Consider the following 12,912-nt stretch of genomic DNA (forward strand, 5'->3'; position numbering starts at 1 on the left):
ACTTTATTGAGGTTAAGTTCACATTTATTGAACAGTTTCTATATTTGGAAATTGATCGTAACTTTTGCATCATCGCATATCTTTAAATGTTCTTCTTAAATTTTCTTTCTTCTTTGGGATTGTTAGTAAATAGTTAAAGGTGCTTTAAAATGAAACGGCAAACTGCAATTTTGGGCATCCAAGTAAAGAAATTTGCACTTAATTTAGTGCTGCGTGTAGTACAGGTGGGACCAAATCAATCATTATATCGTGCCGCTTCCTTTTGCACTATATTAAAAATGCACTGATGGCAACTGTCATTATTAAAACATGGAGCTATTTCACTCATCAGAACCACTGTTATTGTCTTGGTCCTGAGCCTGTGGACTCAGTGGTTTTGGTTTTGATTATTATCTTATGTTTCAGGTTAATTGTTGTTAGGATTTCCTTGTTCTTAGGTTTGGTTTCTGTTTTGTATTCTGAGCTCCTTCTGTTCTGCGTCTCTGTGTTCCTTTCCTGTTGCCATGTCTGATGTCTCGTTTTAAGCTCTTGTCTGTGCATACCTGATGATGTATTTCCTGTTTTACTTTGACAGTCCCTGTCCTCTGTGTAGTGTGTTTGGTTTTGCTTCACTTTGTCTCGTCAGCTCTGATTTCTCCCACCTGTCTCCCATTCCCTGATTGCTCCTGTGTGCATATAAGCCCCGTGTTTTCTTCTGCTTGTTACTGGTCTGTCTGTGTTACCTCCATGTGTTCCACCCTGTATGTTTTCCTGTGAGTTATGCTTTCAGATTTGTTGGTTAGATTGTCCCAGTTTAGGTTTGTTCTTAGTTTCCATCTGTCCCATCTCTGCTCTGTCTGAATTATCACCTCATGTAAATAAAGCTCACTCATTGCATAGTCAGTGCCTGCGATTGGGTCCTTTTCCCTTTAACCCCACACGACTGCTGCCTGCAGCAGTGACAGTTATATCATTTATAGCCCAACTGATGTAAGACTTTTAACACCAAAAAAAAAAGAAAGATATTCCCGATATACCGACCGAAATCTTTTCCTTTTTCAGACACATTAACCATAAACAGCTTTTTGGTGTAGCTATTTAATATGATTGCTATCACAATATGAATGTTTCATTGCCACCATAAGGAGTACTCGTTCACGCTCTGCTGGACTCTTCTCGAATCAGCTAGTTGTTTCATTTTTTTTTCCCATTTTTTTGGCCAACTGGGAAGTTGTCCCCTGGTGGACAAACTATGCAACATCAACAATCATAATATGGTTGAAGGGTGTTTCTCCTGTCTCGGCCGTTATACGTACTGATAAATTGGCATATTGGCCACTGAATCAGGCTCTTTCTATGACTCTTATCAGCTAAATTAACCGAAAGGGAAGAAAAGTTAACTAAGTCACAGCACAGAAGAAATTCACAGGGGGATGATGTGCAACCTGAGGTATGACTTGGCAGTAATGAAACTGAACAACGATAAAGACACACTGACGTGAATAAATACATCATTAATGCTGTTCTCGTATGTTAATGCTATTTAATCTCCTGTTACACAGACACTGTGATGTGTCATAGATGATTGCTGTGTCATGTTACAGTTATTGTGGGCAGTGCGTCCTGAGATGCTCATATTGTTAGTTACTGCGTGATTCTCATGTTCACATTAAGGTAAGCAGGGAGCTGGACTAGTGCTCTTTTTTCAGCTGTGCTTGACACAGCACATGCTTCACGTGACTGGAGGGCAGGGTGGCTCACTCGGGTATAAAGTGGATGCAGGTTTATGCTAATTCAGATTTTGCCAGGTTATTATCACAGAAGTATCTGCTGTAGTTGTTTAGGGAGTCATATTCTATGACTTATCATTCACTTCTAGTAGTTGCATGCTATGCAAAGTGTTGGCGCAGTTTAAGCAAACATTTTTAACTAAATGTGTCTCAGTTAGGTTTATTAGCGTCTCCTCAGCCTTTGTCATCTGAGTATCTGAGATGACAGGAGGCTTCGACGTGAAGAGGCGCACGAGTGAGCTCGCTCTCGTTTGCTTTAGCGTGTCTGTACTCCAGAGAGAAAGGGAGACGTCAGCGTGTGAGCGCAGGACATGGCTGAGGACGCTGAGAAATCTCAAGCAGTTTGTGGGAAAGAAGAGGCCGCTTCAGCCCCCCTTTGGCTCCCCAGAGTCAAATGTCAGGCCCATCACGTCCTGCTATCTTAATTCCCCACTGCCTCTGCACACACCGAACCAGCTCCCAGATACTCTTACACTGAATCTTGGCTTCCTCATCCAAGACCGGGTTTGACCTGTCTCTCAGGTGGAGATCTCACTCTGGGCTACGAGGTGCTGACGTGACGCACCGCTGGTACTCTTCCTGTGTAACTGAACTAAAACCTGTCTGCAGAGATGAGAAGTATACGAACTAAATATTGATTGTTATGTATTTCACATGTTTTAAGTGTAATCCTCAAGGGCTTAAAGTGCCATGTTGTGATATCCAGTCTGGTCCGTGTATAAGCAGACGCTCTCTTTTAGCTCCCCTTCTTTACATCAGCCTCTCGTCCTTATTTATTTGTCAAGAAATCTGCAGCTCTCTGCCAGATCCACATCTTCAGTGAAAACAAATGTGTGTGTTTAGAGCTAAGTAATATCTTAAGACAGCCAGGCGCTTCATTTTTTTTGGCAAACGCTGCTTAAACAGTGGATTTGTGGGCGACTATTTTAAGCTGTGGAATCAAACACACTATGACAGCTGCACAAAGATGTATGTGGGATTGACTCAAACCAAGTGGTGCAGCGCTGTGACTCATATTTTTTTTTTTTTTGTGCAACGATAGAGGTCAATGGGACAGATGAGTAATACTTATAGCCATTATAGCTGAGGCATCATGCAGGCAACTGCATGTGGGGATGCAAGGTGGTCTGAATTGGACAGATCGGGCGTTGAACAGACGTTTTTCAGACTTTATGTCTGATTGAGCCAGTTTTAAGAATAGATTCTGCACAGGCCGCGTGTCCTGCCTCCTATCCGGTCGTTAAGTGATGACGTGACGAATCCTACTTCCAGGCCTAAAGTAGTCTGCGTTTAATATGGCTTTTGTGTTGTTAACATGTTTAATGTTTTGTATTTTCTTCTATTTTATCTCAAAAAGCTCCTAAAACAATGATCACTGCTGACCTCCCTGGCTTTTATTACCGCTAATCATTTATTTAAGCTCAGTTTTTAAAACCTTAGGCTGTAACTACAGCCCAGCCCATGCAGCAGTATATGAATGACTAACCTCGTATTGTGGATGGATTATCTCAGTTGTTCTCCAGGCTGAAGTTTGGTCCTTTTACAGCATCCTGCCATGCGATTGCATTTGTTCCTGACCACCGAGAACACTCACGTTAACTTTTATCGAGTGGAAAAAAAGTTAGCTTGTTTATATTATGCTAACATAGCTGTGTCGCTAGCGGTCACGTAGCACATCATTATATACCAGCTAGCCAAACTTCAGTAACCCTACAAACGTCACTGCTGTTTAGTTTTCTGTTTTCATTTATGTTGGAAGTGATAACAGAGCTGTACGTTTTAATTTGTTTCCAAAACCCCGCAGTCAGGACATGCTATATTGTATTTAGATAGAAGCTAGCGAGCTAACTTCCTGCTAACTTCTAACTCCGTTAAATGTCATAAATTCCGTTTTCATGGATGCCTGGATGTTAAACTCAATTGTTACACCTTGAAAACAATTGAGTTTTCAAGGTGCTCTACCAGCAGAACGCTGATCTGCTCTACCAGCAGAACGCTGATCTGCTGGTAGAGCAGAACGCTGATCATTTTATTAAAGATGAAAGACTTTAGACAGTTTTTCAACTCTCAGTAATGCCATAGTGATCGTTTGATATATGGACCTGCAGTGGAGTTTAGGCCCAGACACGGCTAGTGACGTCAGACTCAACGACCGGATAGACTCCACCTGGGTTTCCAGTATGGGGAAAACGTCTTACACATGAAGTTTTCTGCAGTGAGGATGATTTCAGACCACGCCTGGACCCTTTTCACTCCGATTTAGTCCAAAAGCATCAGGCGAAAACAGCTTTTGTTAAGATTTGCTATTTACACAATGCTCAGTAGGTTATAAAAGTAGCTATCTTGATGGATCGTGTGCATTAATAGAGAACAAACTCCCGCCTCGGCACTGATCTCAGGTGAATAAAAGCATAGGAGAACAGAAAGGCTTGTCAAAGCTCTCATATTAGCACATGAAAAGATTACAGGGGCTTAAAGATCAGCGAGTAAAGCTGTTTTTATTTTTTCTGTAGGAGACATGTTTGTCTAACATTTGAACAGACCACACACCCAGAATTCAGCGGGATGAGGTCTGGCGCATCGATTCGAGCGTTTAAACACAAAAGGCCAAATGTCACAGGGATCGAATTCAAGGAAGTTCCCCCCTCACCCCACAGCTCCCACGGCAAACACATCGAACATCACACTCCTCTCTGTCTGCTTCTCACTGACTTCACGTTTTTTTTGTCAACATGAAACAACACCCTGTTAATGTCATGCATATAGAGCAGGAAAAAAAGGTGTTGGAAATGACTTTAAAGCGAGCAGCTGACAGATAAATGCTTTAGCTATCAAGTTCTTTTGAAGTACCCACCCACCCCCACGGTGACAGCTTGCACACATTTTGTGAGTTATAGCAAAGCAAATTACTGTACAGCCGCTTTCCTGCTCATTTGTGTGTGTGTGTGTGTTTAACATCTGTGTGTGTTTGAGCAAGGGAGACCTCTGCCATTGTTGAGCGTCTACATCCTGACAGCCGGGAGCCTGATAGGTTAAAAATAACCCAGAGCTTTCCAATTTTGTCATCTTTCGGGACCGCTTGTCCCGGCTGTTTTTAATTTGAGTATTTTTTTTTTAGCAAGCGTCCCCCTGGAACGCTCAGGGGGGTCAACGACGACCACTTCCCGTCACATGGTTTCTCATTGTAGTGCTAACAACTATCCTCAAACGTACTCAGAAATGGGGAAGAAAAGGCCTGCGCTGTCACATTTCTGGATATCTCAGCAGGTGGGACAGCTTAAATCCTGCGTGTGAATGACAGCTTTTTTTAAATTTCTTCTTTTGTTTTATCTTGGAAGCATCTTTTACTTTATGCAGGGGACAGAATTAGGCCAGTAGTACTTATAGAGGAATGAAAACCAACATCACAGACAGTGAAAGGGTGCTGCTGTCAGTTCCGACATTCCTGTAAAAGAAAGAATTCCGGCTAAACCGCGGCTCATGTTTTGCTTCTTTCTCTGCATAAAAAAGTCAAGTCTTTTTGGGTTCCTTTAAATAACCAAACAGCAAACTAGATGTGCATACTATGCAAACAGCAGACTATGTAAACTTTTCTGGCAAGCTAAGCAAATGCATTATGTAACTTGTTCTCGAGCATCAGATGGCTTTTGACCGAGCACAGGCGCACAGACGCTGCCGAAACGAGGCTTATCTAAAGCAGCCGCGTTCGCACTGATATTACTTCCTGTCACTGACAGATACGCTTCTTCATCTACTGTCTTCATTATGGGGACGGAAGTGGTTTGGAGTGTTTTGTGGTTCTCTTTGTTCCTGTTTTTTTTTCCTAACAGTACACAGCCCTTAGGGTAATCCTAGTAAAGGTCAGTTCCTGATTGGTGCACACTGTGTTGTCAGAAAGAAAGTGGCAAGTGATTTTTCAATTTGGAGCACATCAGTCAAAACAAAAGTTCAGTTCAAGTTAGCCCAGCCCTGTCACTGTATCGTGTTGAGAGGTGGAGATTTTAAAGCCTCTGTGGTTTCACTCCCTCAAACCAGTCCGCTGTATCTGTTTGCACAAGAACAAATGATCACGGTGTTATCTAACCTCTGGCGGCGTATCGCTCCCTTCTGCCAATCGTGAGGCCACTCGCAGCCCTCTGCCAGTGCTGGTTCCTTCGCTCGACACGTTCATCCCTACCCAGTGTCCTCTCATCCAAACTTAGCCCCGGGCATGCGTCCAATCAAATGCCTCTCTTTGCTTCTTCTGTAGATTGCCAAGTGGCAGTTCTATAACTAACGTGTCAAGTCTGGCTTTAGTAAACAGATCTGACATCAAAAACCCACAGAAAATATCACATGGCTGCCTGCGAGCTGTACATGCTCATCAGGGTGCTTTAAAAAAGTGGACCCTGCAGATCTAATGGGGCGAGTTCACACAAACATACACGTCTTTCCTCTGGTCTCGCAAGTGTGTATGAAGCGGCATTAATGTGTTAGTGAGTTATTGTCACAAAGGTGGCTTTCTTTTAACCCGGCTTGCCTGCGATGGGAACCTGTGCTGAACGCAGCCTGCTCCAGGGCAGGTTATGTAATTAGTCAGAAGCTGCATTTTTCTGTTTCTGTGAACACGATCCAAGCGCACCACAATTTTTTTTTCAGCTGAGAGAAAACATTTTGGATGAAATTCTGCAGAAAGCACATGAATGCGCTCGCTAGACACTTTGTTAGGTACACGTTTCTGGTGCAGGATTGGGCCCTTTTTGCCTCCAGAGCTGCTTTAATTCTTTATGGCACAGATTCAAAAAGGTGCTGGAAACATTCCTGGGAGATTTTTCTCCATATTCACATGACAGCGTCACACAGCTGCTGCAGATTTGTCGGTTTCACATCCATGATTCGAGTCTTTCGTTCCACCTCGTTCCCTAAGGTGTTCTAGTTGATAGAGATCTGGTGACTGTGGAGGCCATTTGAGTACAGAGTACAGGTACTTTGTCACATTCAACAAACTAGTTTGCAATGAGCTGAGCTTTGTGGCATGGTGTGTTATCCTTCTGGAAGCAGCCATCAGAAGATGGGCACACTGTGGTCATAAAAGGATGGACATGGTCAAGCTTCAATGTGTTGTGCTTTCAGAAGGCTCTTCCGTACCTTGCTTGTAACAAGTGGTTTGTTTTTTTTAGTTACTGTTCTCTTCCTCTGTGTGTGTGTGTGTGTGTGTGTGTGTGTGTGTGTGTGTGTGTGTGTGTGTGTGTGTGTGTGTGTGTGTGTGAAAATCTCAGTCCAGCCTGCCTAGCACCAACAACCAAAGCCACTTAAATAACCTTTCTCCGTCATTCTGATGCTTGGTTTGGTCGTCTTGACGATTCCTACATGTCCAGATGAGCTGCTGCCACATGATTGGCTGATTAAATACTTGCGTTAGGGAGCAGCTGAAGAGGAGTACCTAATGGCCAGTGAGGGAATGTACTTGTGCTCAGTCCTGATTTGCAGTCTGATCAGTTTGCATGTTTTGCAATGTTCCAGCATTAATTTGGCAAAAAGTGAATTAACTTCCGCGTCTCCTGCAGTGTGAGCTCTAAATTTACTTGTTGAGCTTCATGTTTAAATGGATCCAGTTTAGCAGATCTACTGTGCATTTAGTGGTGAAATAAATATATTAACTCGTGAACTGACAGCATTTTCCTCTCCGGCATTTCTCTCGTCTTTTTGCTGTTAGCATTTTTTGATATTCTCATAACTCTCTGTGAGCCATTCCTCTGATGTAGGCGGGACTCAGTCCGTTCATTTTGTGCAGAACAAGAGTCAAATGATGCATCAAACACCAACACCCTCTTTTGTATGAGCACACAGCCTGAAGGGTTAACTAAGAAAGCTGAAAACCTTGTCATGATGCTCATTATCCCCGACTGAGTTACCAGACTTTGTCAAGCTGTCTGTGTCAAACACTCTTTGCACTTCGTGCTTTTTAACCATTTGCTGTACACCGATTTAGTTCGAGTTTCCCAGCTGCAGAGATTTCTATCTTCCCTCAGATATAGTGGAACCAGTTGGCTCCTGTGGCGCTCAAAACGCCCTTGTTAACAATCAGATAAAACTCAGGAACCTCACGGGTGTTTTCACGTTCACCAGGTACTATTTTTCTTTCTGCCGAGCTACACCTGCAACCCGCATCGCCTAGCAGAAAGACACGTGCATCTACCCATGACGAGAAGCTCGTGACAGCGTGACGAGATGTTTGCGTGGGATGTTTTTCTTTTCTTATACGTGCTGAACATGTAACATCTTTACTGACCGGCTGACACGCTTTCACATGTCGACCGATTCTTGTCCTAGCGTTAAAAATAAAGAAGATTGCTACAGTTTGTGCATGCGTTTTCCTTTTTTGGTCGTCGGGTAAATGCACGGAGCAATTAAACATTGAAAATGAATCACTTTCGAGGTGTACGGTTGTCCGAGTTGCCCAGCTGTGCATTCAAAAGCAGCGTGTCCATTGGCTCTCAGGGAAGAGCTATTATTAGCCGTATAATGTGATTTCTTACCAACTCTTGTTTGCAATCTGTGAAGCCGTCGCGGTGGCGGTCGTGTACACGCACTCGGAAACGCAGCCTGTTGCCAAGAACACTTAAAAACCTGACGCATGTGTTTGGGTGTGTGTCTGTCTCGCTGTTGTATTGTTGGCCTTCAGTGCTGTGCAGCTCTATAAACAGCAGGGAGCATCGTTATTTGTTAGGCCTTGGGATGACTTGGATTCAGTTGTTTCTTTTACAATCTAAGTGTTTTAAAAAATGCTCTGTCTTTGTGGTTTACAGAGGGATGTCTTTGCACTTGTGATGTATACATTTGTCTTTTTTTTGTGCGCTTGTTCACGAGCCGTGGTTTCTGTGGTTGTACACATCTGCCTCTGTGTGTGGTTTTGTGGCTCCATTGAGACAGTTTGGCTCTTAGCCAGCTGAAACTGTCCATCGCTAGGAAGGCTGGAAGTAATGGGCTCATTTCCCCCTTTGGGACGAGACGGGGCTGAATAAAAACAAGAGAGAGAGGGGGAATGTCTGGGGACGCTGCAGGAATGATAACAGCATGCGACAGAGTCCGGCAGGACCGCCGATTCGCCTGCGCGCTGCTGTGACAAAAACACAGACACATAGTCACCTCAGCGTTTGTAATAATTGAGCTATCGAAGTCTTTAATTAAACAAACACTAATGAGCACGTGGAGGATTCTCCTGTAGAGCGCTTTCACGTCGCGTGTCACGTCACGTGTCCATTTCAAACACGAAAGTGGAGCTGATTTTAATAAATGCCTGGAGCGTGGGTGTGGTCGAGGCTGTGAGAGCAGGTGAAACCATGTAAACACACGCTGTCAGAGACTTTATTATCATAACCCTGCATTAGCATATCACCGCATACCCATCCAGCGGCAACTTAAGCTTCTTTGTTTCACAAACAGTCAGCAAATAAAAAATCTAAACGCTATAAGAACGTCGTTCCTCTCTGAGAATATAAAAATAACCGCCCGGTCTCTGTTCACTCTTTTTACTACATATCATCCCGGTGTGCTCTTTGTTTTGTTGGCACTGTAACCTACATTCTGCTCAATGTGCTGTCTCCATGTTCCAAGTATGCAGCGAGTGAACAACATAGCAGAAATTCCTTGAAAGCCTGGGTAGCATTTAGTAGAGCTGGTTTTACGAATGCTCGCAGGTGTAACTTTCACCTGTTTATACTCAGACGAGAGTACTGCTTTTGTTAATCTCAACCTTTCCCATCTCATCTCTATTTTTCTGTTTTGTTTTGTTCTGCAGACCCCTGTCTCATAGTGATGCCGCCGTGCATGGGCGAGGCCGACCGCTTCAGTTTGGAGGCGTTGCGACACATCCACAAACAGCTGGACGATGACAACGATGGGGGGATAGAGGTCAACGAGAGCGTGGAGGTGAGCTCGGGGCATACACCTTTGAGATTCGGGCGGTTACGATGAATCTCAGAAGATGAGTAAGCATAAAGTGAGCTATGAAGAGGGTGAAGAGTTGAAAGGTGGCGGGTCCAGATGACATACCTGTGGAGGTTTGGAGGTGACGCAGAGAGAGGGCAGTGGACTCGACCGGATCTTTTAACACAGCTGATCTGTTCTAACTACAGAGGGATAAGGATGATTACGTGAAGCTGCAAGGGTGGAGGTAGTGAAGGTGGATGAATTAAAATACCTGGGGTAACCCATCCAAAGCAGCGGACAGTTCACTAGACAGGTGGACATGAGAATTCAGAGACTGTGCAGCAGGTGGAGATGAGTGTGTCAGGGGTGATTTGTGACAGAGGGTAAGCAGCAGGAGTGAAGGGGAAAGTTTAAAGGGACAGCTCAGGCTGAGGATGTTGGAGATGTGAGGCTGAGATTGTTTACACGTTTTACATTGTTTACAACAAAATAATAATAAAAATACATCTATCTGATTGAGGAATCACTCATCTTTGGAAAAAAGAGTTTTTTACAGAGAAATGGCTCTTTCCAAAATAAAAGCTATACTATACGCTTCTTCTGGGGTATACTCTCAGCAGCATATTAAACATATCAGGTCCCCATAAGGAGAATCATGTGCTAACGGCTGTCTAAATGACTCAGGTAAAGTTTGTAGCATGCGTGCTTGTTGTTTTTGTCTGCTTCCACTTGTCTTTGCACTAGGATGATGTCGGCATAAATGTGCAGTCATATTCGTTGTGTTCCCACTAGTGCTGTCAGCGTAAATCTCGTTGAAATGACATTAACGCCATAACGCCGCAAATCTCCGTTAACGAGTTACCACGGATCGCTCCGTGCGTGGGGCTGGACGGCGTCAACACGTTAACAAGCTAACTGCGCTAACGCAGTAGTTCCCACCAATTGAGCATTGCGTGGCACATCCAACATACTGTTTTACTTTTGTCCATGACGCGCTTACCTTCAGGGTCATACTTCACATGAAAACCAAGATAGTTCCAAAGGCCAGATTGATTGATTGATTGATTGATTGATTGATTGAATCTTTATTTTGAACATGTTGAAAAAGTACAACAAAATAGAATTAAAAGAGACAAATGAACAAAGCAAAACAAAAGGAAAACGAGCAACCACAACTCCAAATAACGTTCATGTTCAAAAAGGTCTGAATGAGGGTGGGGGAGGTTCAATTTGCCATGTTGCAACGAGCTTAGCTTCTGTCTTGCTAGCTTGCGCTGCTCTCAGTGGATCTGCGCTCGACAGTGCAGCCTAGGCGGAGTAGTCGAACGCAGATCCACTGAGCGCTCAACACAGACAGCATCGTCAGAAGAAAAGTTGATAAAATAAATAAAAAATGTTGTATTGTTCGATACATATGCGTACCGAACCGAAAGCACTGTATCGAACGGTTCAATATCGATACGAGTATTGTTGCACCCCTAGTGGATATATTGGACAAAGGGTGTTAAAGATGGAGCTGCCAGGCAGAAGGTAAAGAGGAAGACCACAGAGGAGATTCATGGATGTAGTGAAGGAGGACATGCAGAGCGTTGGCGCGACAGAGGAGGATGTTAGGGTTTGGCTGAGGTGGAGCCAGATGATCCGCTGTGTCCCGTAAGTGTAGGTGAGCTGTTCTACACAGTCATAGTGAAAACATTTGATTTACACAAGGCCTAGTCTCCATCTTCTTTTTATATATTTTGTCCTCAGCACATCTCCTTTACTAAAGTAATTAAAAAAATCCCACCAGTTTTTATACATTCCTAGTTTTCTGATTTAATTACTGCTTTGCTGTAAAATTTGTGACCTCTCTGACTATAAAGAAACGTAATAGGCTGATAACAATGAAAACACATTTTATAGTACAATAAGCTGCTGCGGTTACATAATTATTATACCTAAATTGCATTTCTGTGAAGAAGATTTCACAAAGTGTATTTTGCCCTCTGAAACACACCCTGTTGTTTAACAGGCCACCCAAATGGTTAAAGTTGACCTATTTTTTTATGAATGCAACTTGCTCCAACTGATTGCTGAAAGCTGGCAATCTGAGTAAATGTTTAGTTTACAAAGCTAAGAGTGAATAAAAGCTTGTGGCATTGGATCAGTCAAAGGCAATAAGTCATCAGAGGAGACGGCCAAGTCAGCATTCCTAACATACAGACACATCATCAAAGACGCACACGACTCTTTACTTACAGTTTCATACGACTTGTGATGTAATTTATCATTAAATGTTGAAACTGTTCCTATTTAGAGTTTTATCGAGAGCATGCGATGACTCTTTTTGCTTTTTGAGGTTAAACTACAAGCGTTTAGAGCTCCAGAAGGTCGTTTGGAAAAGTTTTACTTCTGAGTAAATAAGCTGACGCTCCAGATAGTTGAAGAGGTGAAAGTATCACCGGTACTGTAGTGTGTGTTTATGCATGGATGGTGTGCGTGTGTGTGTGTGTGTGTGTGTGTGCAGGAGGGTATGGCTGACATCTGAGATCACGCTGACCTGGTGTGCCCTGTGGGTCTCTCGGTAATCAGCCACCTCCTTACATTCAAAAGCAACCACTTGGGACTGCAGTCACATTTTCTGTGCGTGTGTGCATGTGTGTGCATGTGTGTGTGTGTGTGCATGTGTGTGTGTGTGTGTGCATGTGTGTTTGCTGGCAGAGACGTTTTTAACTGCCTGAGAAGTGCTGGTGTGAGAAACCGTTTATACCCCACAGCCCTGTGGTGGCGCCTCAGTAAAGGGCCGGATGCTGTGTGAATCCCGTCTAAAGACCTCTGAGGGCTGGAGTGTCGGAACTGGACCTCAGCCCACACGGAGGAGCTGTGTGTCCGTCTGTGTGTGGATTACCGACGCCTGCGTGTACAGTATACGAGTGCGATACTGAATGTCCCCATGCTTAGTATCACCTTTTGGCTCAGTAAAGGCAGTGGCTGATCGTTTCTTTCATGTTGTTTTTGGCTGTTTATTTGTTACCTAATATTTTCGAACCTCTCCTCTGGTCTCCTGAGACAAATGGAGCCGGGTTTCAGAGCCGGGCAGATTTAATTTATCAAATTAGTGGCTGTCCATCAGTTGGCTCTATGAAAGACGAGCAGGAGACTGTGACTGAAAAAAGTGATGTCTTTTTTCGGCCTCATCAAAATCCGGCTCACATCACGTTCTGACCTTTACGACCACAGACACACTGGACGC

At 43.7% G+C, this 12,912-nt stretch overlaps 1 protein-coding gene across 1 annotated transcript in view; it reads left to right on the forward strand.

Moving 5' to 3' along the window:
• Positions 1-12,912, forward strand: part of stim2b (stromal interaction molecule 2b) — a 59,417-nt gene that overhangs the window by 19,629 nt on the left and 26,876 nt on the right. The window contains exon 2 of the mRNA XM_084924088.1: positions 9,550-9,680. Coding sequence (XP_084780214.1) covers positions 9,550-9,680 — 131 coding nt within the window. The remainder of the gene's footprint in view (positions 1-9,549; positions 9,681-12,912) is intronic.

The sequence above is a fragment of the Perissodus microlepis genome, chromosome 3 (assembly GCF_051167445.1).
Source record: "Perissodus microlepis isolate ML-2025 ecotype Zambia chromosome 3, ASM5116744v1, whole genome shotgun sequence".
Taxonomy (NCBI): Eukaryota; Metazoa; Chordata; class Actinopteri; order Cichliformes; family Cichlidae; genus Perissodus; species Perissodus microlepis.